We start from the raw sequence: 13,015 nt of genomic DNA, 5'->3' as shown, positions 1-13,015 counted from the left end.
TTTCCCCTTCGATAATGAAGTGGGAAGAAGCCACCACCGAAGGGAGGCTTTGGTCGCCTGAGAGAGGGAGACGGTCCTGTCGAGGGACGTCGGCTTCCTGTCCCATTTGCGTAGGATGTCCCATTGAAGGGGACGCAGGTGAAACTGCGCGAAAGGGACTGCTTCCATTGCTGCCACCATCTTCCCCAAGAAGTGCATGAGGCGCCTCAAGGGGTGTGACTGGCCTTGAAGGAGAGACTGTACCCCTTTCTGTAGTGACTGCTGTTTGATCAGCGGAAGCTTCACTATCGCTGAGAGGGTATGAAACTCCATGCCAAGGTACGACAGCGATTGGGCCGGTGTCAGATTTGACTTTGGAAAATTGATGATCCACCCGAAACTCTGGAGAGTCTCCAGGGTAACGTCGAGGCTGTGTTGGCATGCCTCTTGAGAGGGTGCCTTGATCAACAGATCGTCCAAGTACGGGATCACAGAATGACCCTGAGAATGGAGGACCGCTACTACAGTAGCCATAACCTTGGTGAAAAACCCGTGGGGCTGTTGCCAGGCCGAATGGTAGTGCCACGAACTGTAGGTGTTCGTTTTCCATGGCGAAACGCAAGAAGCGTTGGTGCTCTGGGGCAATCGGAACGTGGAGATAAGCATCTTTGATATCGATCGATGCAAGGAAATCTCCCTGGGACATTGAGGCGATGACGGAACGGAGGGATTCCATCCGGAACCGCCTGGTCTTTACGTGTTTGTTGAGAAGTTTCAGGTCCAGGACAGGACGGAAGGACCCGTCCTTCTTTGGGACCACAAACAAGTTGGAGTAAAAACCGTGGCCCTGTTGCTGAAGAGGAACAGGGACCACCACTCCTTCTGCCTTCAGGGTGCCCAGCGCCTGCCGAAGAGCCTCGGCTCGCTCGGGAGGCGGAGAGGACCGGAAGAATCGAGTCGGGGGACGAGAGATGAACTCTATCTTGTAACCGTGAGAGAGAATGTCTCTCACCCAGCGGTCTTTTATTTGTGGCAGCCAGGTGTCGCAAAAGCGGGAGAGCCTGCCACCGACCGAGGATGCTACTAGAGGAGGTAGAAAGTCATGAGGCAGCCGCTTTGTTAGCGGTGCTCCCAATGGCCTTTTTAGGACGTGACTTAGACCGCCATGCATCAGAGTTCCTTTGCTCTTTCTGAGACCTTTTGGACGAGGAGAATTGGGACCTGCCCGCGCCCCGAAAGGACCGAAACCTCGACTGCCCTCTCCTCTGTTGGGAGAGGTTCTGCTTGGGCTGGGGTAAGGATGTATCCTTTCCCTTGGATTGTTTGATGATTTCATCCAGGCGCTCGCCAAAGAGCCTGTCGCCAGAAATTGGCAAACCGGTTAAACGCTTTTTTGGAAGCGGAATCTGCCTTCCACTCCCGTAGCCACAAGGCCCTGCGGACTACTACCGAATTGGCGGTCGCAACTGCCGTACGGCTCACAGAGTCCAGGACAGCATTCATAGCGTAAGACGCAATTGCCGAGGTCTGGGAGGTAATGGAAGCCACTTGTGGCGCGGCCGCTTCAATTTTCGCTTGACCTGCTGATATAGCTTGTAGCGCCCATACGGCTGCGAATGCTGGGGCAAAAGAAGCTCCGATAGCTTCATAGATGGATTTCATCCAGAGCTCCATCTGCCTGTCAGTGGCATGTTTAAGCGAGGCCCCATCTTCCACTGCAAGTATGGATCTAGCCGCCAGTCTGGAGATTGGAGGATCCACTTTGGGACATTGAATCCAACCTTTAACCACTTCCGGGGGAAAAGGATAACGTGTATCCTTAAGGCGCTTAGAGAAACGCTTATCCGGACAAGCATGGTGATTCTGGATTGCCTCTCTGAAATCAGAGTGGTCTAGAAACATACTCTGTGTACGCTTGGGGAACCTGAAGCGAAATTTCTCCTGCTGAGAATCTGACTCCTCCGCCGGAGGGGCTGAGGGAAGAATATCCAGCAACTGATGACTGGATGCAATAAGATCATTCACTATGGCGTCCCCGTCTGGAGAATTAAGATTGAGAGCGCTCCCAGGATCAGAATCCTGATCAGCTGTCTCCGCATCATCAACCAGAGAATCCCCCCGCTGAGACCCTAAATAATATGATGTCGAGGGAATTCTAAGCGGGCCCGCTTAGACGATCTGGGGCTAGGTTCTAAGTCCGAACCCTCCGTCTGGGATGTATGAGATACCCCGTGAGGACATTGTTGGTCCAACTGAGGGGGGTCAGGGAACAATGATTCAACAGAGTCCCTTTGCTGAGATACCGGTCTGGACTGCAAGGCTTCTAGTATCTTAGCCATAGTCTCAGATAGTTGATCCTTAAAGGCTGCAAACTCAGTCCCTGTCACCTGGACAGTGACAACAGGTGGCTCCCCCTGGGCCCCTCTTAGCAGAGGATCCGGCTGAGGAAGTGTCACAGGGGTCGAACACTGTACACAATGAGGGTCAGTGGAACCTGCCGGTAGCTGGGTCTTACATGCGGCGCAGGCAACATAATAAGCCTGTGTTTTGGCACCCCTGCCTTTTGTGGGCGCCATGCTATAGTTTTCCCTGAGTAACACAATAGGGTATACAGCCAGAAAGAACTGTGCTCATACAGTGTAAATTATATACAGTACACAAATAATGTACCAATACAATACAGCACCATGGGGCTAGCACCACATGTGCTGCTTACCAGCCGCCTAAGCGGTTGTGAGGCCACCAGAGACCGTGTCTGGGTCTCCGATGAATATGTCCCTCTCTGCAGCGTCGGTGGAGCTGACAGGAATGGCTGCGGCGTCCTGACGAGCTGAGGAAGCTGTGGGCGTGGCCTAGAAAGGGCGCGAAACGGGCGCTCATACTGTGCACAGTGAGGGGAGTGGAGCATGTAAATCATACTCCAGCCCTCATTGCTGCTCGCTCCGTGCAGCGTCCCGCCCTTCCCCTGCCTGTCAGGGCTGAGGGCGGGAGAAAAAAAGGGAAACTAGGCCGCAATGAAGCCGGGGACTGTAGTAATAAACGCGGCCGCCGTAAAAGCGCGGTCGCGTGAAAGTCCCCGGCGAACTACAAGTCCCAGCCGCGCCGCAGTGTCCCGTGGCAACGGCGGTCAGTGCGGTAGCCCTTACATATAAACACACTCAGCGACGCTGAGTGTGTAATGGCACATATAGACCCGGTCAGCGCCGCGGTCCCCGGTGCTCTAGCACACCCAGCAAAGCTGAGGTGATGCCGTGCGCGGTCCCCATAGGGATACAGAGTACCTTTAAGATGCAGGGCCATGTCCCTGAACGGTATCGGCTCCTATCCATCAGGCTCCACAGGAGTTGTGGATGAAGCCCGGTCTCAGTGCCTGGAGACCGATAAGATCCCACTTCACCCAGAGCCCTAAGGGGGATGGGGAAGGAAAACAGCATGTGGGCTCCAGCCTCCGTACCCGCAATGGATACCTCAACCTTAACAACACCGCCGACAAAAGTGGGGTGAGAAGGGAGCATGCTGGGGGCCCTATATGGGCCCACTTTTCTTCCATCCGACCTAGTCAGCAGCTGCTGCTGACTAATCTGTGGAGCTGTGCTTGCATGTCTGCCTCCTTCGCACAAAGCAAAAAACTGAGGATCCCGTGAGAGCACGGGGGGTGTATAGGCAGAAGGGGAGGGGCTTAACACTTTTAAGTGTAATACTTTGTGCAGCCTCCGGAGGCATAGCCTATACACCCAATTGTCTGGGTCTCCCAATAGAGCGACAAAGAAACATCAGCGATGTTTTATGTTTTACAACGATAAAAATAAAAGGGGATATCAATAAAAAGCAAACGCTTTGTAAAGTTTCAGAACAATCTTCAAGGTTTCTAATAAACCTTCACTTCTTTACATCTGTATCTGTCTTTTTATCTCTGCCTCTTTATATATGTATCTTTTTATCTCTGCCTCTTTACACATGTATTTTTTTTATCTCTGCCTCTTTACACATGTATCTTTTTATCTCTGCCTCTTTACACAAATATTTTTTCATCTCTGCCTCTTTACACAAGTATCTTTTTATCTCTGCCTCTTTACATACAGTATTTATGTACTAGTTTATCTCTGTCTCTTTCACATTTATACCAATTATATAATATATATATATCATGAAGAAAAAACCTCCAAAACAAGTTGAAAGCTAACAATCGGAACACAATCACAATGATACAAGCAACAGATAACCATACGTACTCATCATCTCCTCCACAGAGGTTCAACAGTGCCTTCTTATAGTCTCCAGATGTGTCATTCTGGAGAAAAAAAAATATTACAGATGAATTATCAGAAAAAACCCAAATCAATCAAATCAGTCACTAGGGAAAAAATTTTGTCAGCAACTTAACACCAGATTCAGTACAAGCGGGGGTTGTAAATGCACCCAGGCTGTGGAGCCTCGGGATCCCAAAAGTTACCACTGGCCCAACAAGGCAGTTAGCTCGGGTAAGGCGGACGAGCCAGGTATTTCGATGTATTTCACAAATGTTATTGTAAAAACTAGTCTGCATTTTATTTTGTCTTTGCTTCCCCTTTGATCAAATGCATTTTTTGGTCTTAGCCAGTTTCATCTCCTTAAAATTGTTCTCATAATTTCAAATTGTCGTTAATAACCTCAATCTAAAAAAAACTGTGGAGGGGGTCACTTACTTTAATCATGGAGTACAGAGACTTCTCGTACTGGGTCCTAAATGACTCCCGAATGTCCATCATGTCGATCTCACTACGGGAGACCATTATCCGGATCAGGGTGTTGTCAGATGTACCTAAGCCCTGGGAGCAAGAAAAAAAAAATCATATTAACCACAAAAAAAAAAGCTTATAAAATAATACACATACTATATAGTGCAAAATGAAGATGTAACTGATCTTAATGGGAACCTGTCTAGCTGGTGTAAATGCCGCTGTTCTCCTGAATCTGGCGTTACTTTTCTTTGGTTCCTGCGCCTCACTGTTCTTGAGATATGGCCCTTTTTTCCCCTGTATATAAAAGTAATCATCTTATCCAAGAGGGTGTGGTTATCAAGAACACGCCCACAGAAGTGTTGACCGCACACACTTGGCTAAAAAGGCTAGATTCCTACATAGGGAAGAGGCGACCATATTTCATTAACAGAGAGGCGCAGAAAGAAAAGAAAAACAACGCCGGATTCAGGAGAACAGCGGCATTTACACCAGTTTAAAAAGAATGACACATTTATTGCAAGTGACAGGTGGTAAATTAAAGGGTTATATCCATCTCCAAGATTTTACCCCTATATGAAGTAGGTGTAATAATATTACCAAATACCTTTAATTAGAAATGAAGTATAGTTCTCCTGATACAGCCATGTCTCTTACCTTATGTGCAGTAAATGCTTATAGAATGAGATTATATAGTATATAACTATATATATACACACTTAACATACGATTGCTGCATCTTACCTTCATTGATTTGTACAGTCTGGTAGCGAAGTAATTTCTAATGCTCCGGACACATTTTACTGGGAAGAAATAAAAGTATATTGAAAAGGGATACTAATCATAGAAGTAAAATTTGTTGTGCAAAGTAGCTCCCTCCCAGAAGGCAGAAAACAGCCTCTCCTTCCCCTATAAGTAAGCGAACGTATAAGTCAATGTCTGACCCAAATATTGACTTAACAGTGGAGAGAAAAAATGTGTCACACGACTAACAAAAAATTAAGAATATTTGGCTTTGAAGTGAAATTAATGTAAAACGTTCAGGCTACAGTGATATTTTATCATGACAATCGGGAATTTAAGTAGCAGCAGCAATGGTGATTTCCTCATCTCAAACAATTGATTGAAACAAAAGCCAACAACAATGGTGAGTATGCCCCCAAAAATATCAATGTCTCAATAACTTGTCATGTGGCCTTGAGCATCAATTACAGCTGACGACGACGTCTCCTGCTGGTCACAAGTGGAGTTATTGTCTGCGGAGGCATGGCATCTCACTCTTCTTAAAGGGCGGCCCTTAGGTGATTGAGGTTCTGGGGTACGGAGTTACGGCCTTTACCCAGTGACTCAGCTGATGCCATAGGTTTTCTATGGGATTTAGGTCTGGAGAAAGTGCAGGCCACTCTATTTGAGGTCCCCCAGCCTCCAGTAGCCGTTCCCAAATGATGTGACCTTGATGAGCTGGAGCATTGTTGCCCATGAAGATAAAATTAGGTTGTGTTCTTCATTCAGAGGCACAATGCCTGGATTACTGATGATATTCCAGAATAGGGGCTGTCACTGTGCCATTCAAAAGTGTAGGGCAGTTCTGTATTGACTAGACACACCAGCCCACACTGTAACACCACCACAAAAGGCTCGTTTGGTGACAACAGTGGCTAATGCACAGCGCTTTCCTTGGCATCTCCAACATCGTTGGCGGCCATCATTTCTGGTCAGCGGGCATCAACTTGTATCAGTGAACAGCAATGAGCTCCACTGATCCCTCATCCAGTTTAGATGGTGCCTGTGCCTGGTAGTACCTTCAGGTACCTTTGCAAGTCGTCCAGCACACAGACCACGCTGATATACATAGTTTCGAATGGTCTGATGTGACACTTTAGTGCCTCTCACTTCCCTTAAATGTGCCTGTAATTGTGTAGCATTCATGCTCCAATTCCAAAAGGCATTGTTCACAAAAACTTGGTCATCAGTGTGGGATGTGGCCAAAAGATGTCCACTTCTGTACCTTTCTGACTCTTCCAGTCTATGTATCTCTGTTGCAACCTGCTAGTGGATACTCTAAGCTCAGTGGCCACTTCAGTAGGCAAACAACCTGATTGAAGCCTCACAATCGTGAGGTACTGTAGATCAATTGTTAGCTGTCACCTTGGGCCGAGGCCACACGGGGTTATGTGCGATCCTCGCATGACACTCGGCTCAAGCTGGCTGCACAGCAGGAGCCGAGTGTCATGCGAGGGTCATGCGACTGTGGTCCGATCATGTGATCAGACCACAGTTACAGAGGGGATGGGGGGCAGCGCTGAGGAGGGGAGGGCCAGCACTACGGAGGTGAGGGATTTATCTCCCTATCTCCTCCGTTGCCTGCTGATGCGAGAATCGCACTGCTCTCGCGTTACACCAGTGAAAATAATCGCTCATGGGAGTGGGCACAGAGTAATATTGGTCCGAGTGGAATGCGATTTTTTTTATAGCACCATTTTCTCACAGTGTGTCCTAGGCCTTGTTCTCATCATGTCAAAATGTGAACAGCATGATGAGGAGGACTGTTTATTGCCAATTCTAATTGTACCCCGAAATTTATTGGGTGATTCATGAATCAAACAACTGTTGTGAATTTTGCCATTAAGCTCTTTGTTGGAGAACAGCAAGTTGTGCAAAAAGTACTGAAACGTCAAACAGTTGGACAAGTGCATCCAAAAGTTTACACAAGGTCACATTAAGTTCTCCTGAAAAAGTTAGGGGCATTTTAGGATCATCCTGAAATTTTATTCGAGAGCCTAATATCCCCAACTTTTTTGAGCAGTGTATCTGTTAGGCATCCACAACACAAGAAACTGGCCGCTTCTTGCTCTTACTAGGCCATATAATGTCATGACGTGATAGGTCATAACATTGCATAATGCCTAGTGACTAAGATGACCATTCAAGCAAGCATAGAGCAAAGACTGCCCTGCTCCAGCTACCCTAGGGGACACAGGATCAGCTCAGTGTCACTATTTTTCCCAACTCCACTAACTATAGGTAGCACTAAAGAGTGTCATGAGTGTGTCACGGGTGACAGTCATGTGGTTTCTGGCAGTAGAAGGTCACAGCGTTTGGCTGTGCAAAATGCTCCCTGACTTTCTATTGTTCCTCCGGTTAGTATTCATTGTACTAGGTAGCTTTCCTGCTGAATTTTCATCTATTCCCCTTTTGGACCAAGTGAGCTCTCCTTCCACCCAGCTGCTGATTATCAGTATTCTCTTGATTCTTAAATACTCCCATCTTCCCTGGACTTGTGCTGGGGATATTTTTCAGGTCATACAAGCTCTGGTTGCAAGCAGGTGGCTTGTACTCCTCTGTTGTATTGTTGCTGAAGCATTGCTGTACTTTAACTTGAGTCATCTTTGGATAAATAGTTCATGCATTTTCCCCCCGTGTGTTCTCCTTTAGCATTTAGTGGGGTTGACAAAGAGTTCTTCCCCACCCATTCCCTATTTAAGGCCCAGTACTAGGGATACCTAGGGTCAGGTATCCGGCTCGGCGCATAGGTATGGAACCTATCTAGGGTGGTGAGGGACTCCAGGGACCAGCAGTAGGTTTGGTCAGGGGTCACCATCTCCCCCTTTCCTAGATGCCAGGGGTCCCCTTCCCTTCTTATCCTTTGTCGCTCATTTGGTACAGAAACAGGAGCTGGATCCTGACATTTTTTTAGTTGTATACTTATAGTCACTGAGCTTTAGTAAGTCCTTGAAAAGGAGCCTGGCTATAGGGGGTGTAGCAGTCGCAGTCACATAGTGCCCTGGTGCCCGAGTGGCTATTAAGGTTCCTCTGGCACAGAAAAGACACTGGTGTTACAAACTGCACATGGTACTGTAGGGGAGGGTACTGTTACAGTTGCTTTAAGTCCCTGGAGCTTTAACTTATCCCTTTATTCCTGATTCAGCTACTCCACAGACATCCATGGATGATATCACACCACTGTTTTCATTCACTAAAATTTCAACATGACTCCTTGTAGATGTAGAGAAGAGCTGATCATTACCTGTAAGCAGTGGCGAAACTAGAGTTTGATGGGCCCTGGTGCAAAGTTCAGACCTGGGCCCCCCTCCACATACACCGACACTTAGGGTACGGGATAATGACGCTGACACTTGGCTCTTACCCACAGCACCCAGATTTCCCATGATCTGAAATCCCTCTATCAGCACCCAGCTTTCCTATGTTCTGATATCCATCTTGTCCTCGGCACACTGCTTCCCCATGCTCTGCTATACATATTTCCCTCAGCACCCAGCTTTACCATATCAGAGCATGGGAAAGCTGGGTGCTGAGAAATGATGTATAGCAGAGCATGGGAACGCTGGGTGCTGAGAGAAGATGTATAGCAGAGCATGGGAAAGCTGGGTGCTGAGGGAAAAGAGCCTTTTTCCCTCAGCACAAAACGTTCCCATCCCATGCTTGTATCTTTGTCCCCCCTTGTATATAGTTCTCCAAATACTATAATGGCCCCCACATAGCATTCCAAATAGTATAAAGGGTCCCACATATCCCTTCATATATTAGAATACACTTCCATAGTCCTCCATGTATTATAATGCATTTCCCATAGTTCTCCATGCATTATAATTTACCCCATAGTACTCAATATATAATACTTCACCACATAGTCCTCCATATATTATAATGCACCCCTATAATCCTTCATGTATAAAGTAGCCCTTCAATTAATATCATGAATTTCTCATAGTTCTCTATGTATTATAATTCACCCCATAGTTCTCCATGCATTATACTGCACCACAGTCTTCCATATATTATACTGCACCACATCGTTCTCCATGCATTATACTGCACCACATAGTCCTCCATATATTATAATGCACCCCCATAATCCTCCATGTATAAAGTAGCCCTCCAATTATTATAATGAATTTCTCATAGTTCTCCATATGTTATAATTCACCCCATAGTTCTCCATATATTATACTGCACCACATAGTCCCCAATGTTTTATAATGCACCCCCATAGTCCATGTATAAAGGTAGCCTCCATAGTCCTCCATATATTATAATGTAGCCCCCTGAGTCCTATATGTATTATAACGCAACCCCATAAAACTTCATATTGCATTATGCAGCCCCATACTCCTCCATGCATAATGCACCCCTATATTCCATGTATAAGGTGTCCTTCATTTTGTATTATGCAACCCCCCAGACCTCCATATATAATAATGCAGCCAGCCTCTCCAGGCCTCCATGTATAATGTAGCAGCCAGCCTCTCCAGGCCTCCATGTATAACAATGCACCCAGCCTCCTCAGGCCTCCATGTATAATGCAGTATCTCCAGGCCTCCATGTATAATGCAGTATCTCCAGGCCTCCATGTATAATGCAGCCTCTGCAGGCCTCCATGTATAATGCAGCCTCTGCAGGCCTCCCTGTATAATGCAGCCTCTCTAGGCCTCCATGTATAATAATGCAGCCTCCCCAGACCTCCATGTATAATAATGCAGCCTCCCCAGACCTCCATGTATAATAATGCAGCCTCCCCAGACCTCCATGTATAAAAATGAAGCCTCCCCAGACCTCCATGTATAATAATGCAGCCTCCCCAGACCTCCATGTATAATGCAGCCTCTCCAGGCCTCCATGTATAATAATGCAGCCTCCCCAGACCTCCATGTATAATAATGCAGCCTCCCCAGACCTCCATGTATAATGCAGCCTCTCCAGGCCTCCATGTATAATAATGCAGCTTCCCCAGAACTGCCTTCCCAAGCCTCTGGCCACCGTTTACTCACTTATATTAAAAAAAAAACAAAAAAAAAAAAAAAAACAACAAGTACTCACCTTCTCTCTTCCTTCCACCGCTGCTGTCCTCCCTGCTGCTCGTTCTCCCGGTGCTGCGGTCGGTGTCCTCCCGTCCTGCACTCTGTGCACTCAGCACAGCAGTTGCTCGGGAGTGAAGTCACCGCACAGGGGGAGAATGGTGATGCATAGCGCGGCACCGGCCGCGCTATGCTTCATCATTACTGTGCGCGGTGACGGGTGAGGTGCCGCAGCCGCTGACACCAGGTAGGGGGCCCCGGTGCCGCCGCTGACACCAGGCAGGGGGGCCCGGTGTCGTCGTCGGAAGCGGGTCAAATAGCGGCCGCGTGGTCTGTGACAGATCAGCGCGGCTCCTCTCACACTGACAGGAGCTGGCTGCTGATCTGCCTGGCCGCCGCCGGGCCCCTAACCTCCCGGGCCCGGTCGCGATCGCGACCGCTGCGACCGCGGTAGTTACGCCACTGCCTGTAAGACTTCTGACAACCAAAATAGTCACAGAATTTCCCCCCCCAAAATTTTACCTACGGCCAGCATCAACTTCTCAAAGTCTCCTGAAAGTTCTCCCTTTATGCTCTCCTCAAGTTTCTTCCCAGCAATTCTCTCATATTCATCAAAAACTGCAAGAACAGAAAAATATATATATATTTTATGCAATACCGGCATCAACAAAGGGGATTTACAACCTAAAACCTCTGGAATTTAATTATGGTAGTTAGCGTCAGCAGTTTCAATGTTTGATAGCTCCACCCATAAACATAAAACAAACTGAGCTGCTCTGGAAGCAATGATTGGCCAGTACTGACCAGAAGTACAGCCGTAACCAATCAGGGCACACCTTTTCATAAAATATGATGATGAAGAAACTATAATGTGTGATAATTCATATTAAGCCAATAAAGGACTTACACCTGTGATTATGTAACCAACAATCACATACCAAGAGAAAAGTATTCCAGCTCACCGCTATGATGTGAAAATCTAAGGAGTGGACCAACTGATCCTGCATGGAAATCCCAGGCACAGGGAAACAAATTCAGAGGAAGTGAAGTCCAGCGGATCACAGGCAAATGGATTAAAACCTTTTCTTTATTTTCAGCTCATTAAAAATGGACAGACAGCATCCACAAGGTACAGTTATCCAACGCGTTTCAACATAACGCCGTGTCGTAAGTTCTTATTCATGGATCATGGATGCTGTCTGTCCATTTTTAATGAGATGAAAATAAAGAAAAGGTTTTAATCCATTTGCCTGTGATCCGCTGGACTTCACTTCCCCACAATCACATAGGTACAATAAAAGTTGTCATTATTCCTTAATATGAATATCTCATACATTTATTCCATATCCATAGAATATGCCATAAATGTATAGAGAATGTGGGTCCCCATAGGACCCCCTTATATTGAGAACAGTGACTTTATGCGGACTGCTCAAAGAGACGGTCAGATTTCCCATTTTCAGGATAAATGCAGGACCCATTGGCGGGAGCTGAGTGTCATATTTAATGGGAAGTATCTATGGAAAAAGTATTCACTCACCAAGTTGCAGATGCATCCTGCTCCGACTTCCCAAAATATAGATGAACTGAGCCTCATCTGTTCCCCATTTTGCTTCTCCAGCATCAAATAGATCCTGAATACAAGGATTATTCATATATTACCCATAGAGAAAGGTAAAAACATCCAAATCATGTTCATAGTCAAATTAAATCCCAGAGGGTCCACTCTCCATCTGTTACGCACCTGTACCGGCACTCGACCCTGCTCTCTTTTCCTAGAGCTGCCCCCTTTGCTATTGTCCATTACAGTATTTCCGGGTAACCCAATGAACTACTTTGACATCATCACCCAAGGACATTTAAGGCCGACTCAGATGGCTATGTTGTGCCTGAGTATGTTATCACATCTATTTCTGATGTTTGCTTCACTATCCATTTCTTTCAGCTGGCTAATCAGCTCCTTAGTAAACGCCTGCTTTTTATCTTATTTACTTTCTGGTGTGGACCTGCAGTTAACTATTCATCTGCTGTAAGCATAACAACCTCTTCTCTCCTACACTGGTGCTGTTCACACTACAACAGACTATCTTTTCATCAAGCAAGAATCCAGTAAAGACCCAGTCACACACAACGACTTACCAGCGATCCCAAAAACGATGCTACATGATAGGGATCGCAGGTAAGTCGCTGGGAGGTCGCAGGTGATATGTAACACAGTCAGACCTTACCAACGATGCAGGAACAATACAGGTCACAGTTGCGACCTGTATAACGATCTCAGGAGTCACTGTGACCCTGTCACACAGTGTCACACACAGCGATGGGTCCTGCCCAGCAGGAGATCGCCTTTGAAGAAAATGGCCTGGACCATTCTGCAAGGGCTAGAGATCTCACAGCAGGGGCCTGATCGCTGGTAGATGTCACACATAACGAGATCGCTAACGGGATCGCTACTGCGTCACAGAAACCGTGCCTCAGCTGCGATCTCGCTAGCGATCTCGT

General features: G+C 46.8%; 1 protein-coding gene across 1 annotated transcript in view; it reads right to left on the bottom strand.

The window, feature by feature from the left end:
• ANXA6 (annexin A6) overlaps window positions 1-13,015 on the bottom strand; it is a 108,279-nt gene that overhangs the window by 28,203 nt on the left and 67,061 nt on the right. The window contains exons 9-13 of the mRNA XM_075344340.1: window positions 12,054-12,147; window positions 11,036-11,131; window positions 5,442-5,500; window positions 4,665-4,787; window positions 4,212-4,270 (exon numbers count right to left, since the gene is read on the bottom strand). Coding sequence (XP_075200455.1) covers window positions 4,212-4,270; window positions 4,665-4,787; window positions 5,442-5,500; window positions 11,036-11,131; window positions 12,054-12,147 — 431 coding nt within the window. The remainder of the gene's footprint in view (window positions 1-4,211; window positions 4,271-4,664; window positions 4,788-5,441; window positions 5,501-11,035; window positions 11,132-12,053; window positions 12,148-13,015) is intronic.

This window comes from Anomaloglossus baeobatrachus, chromosome 4, assembly GCF_048569485.1.
Source record: "Anomaloglossus baeobatrachus isolate aAnoBae1 chromosome 4, aAnoBae1.hap1, whole genome shotgun sequence".
Taxonomy (NCBI): domain Eukaryota; kingdom Metazoa; phylum Chordata; class Amphibia; order Anura; family Aromobatidae; genus Anomaloglossus; species Anomaloglossus baeobatrachus.
This window is presented reverse-complemented; position numbering and strand designations above follow the sequence as displayed.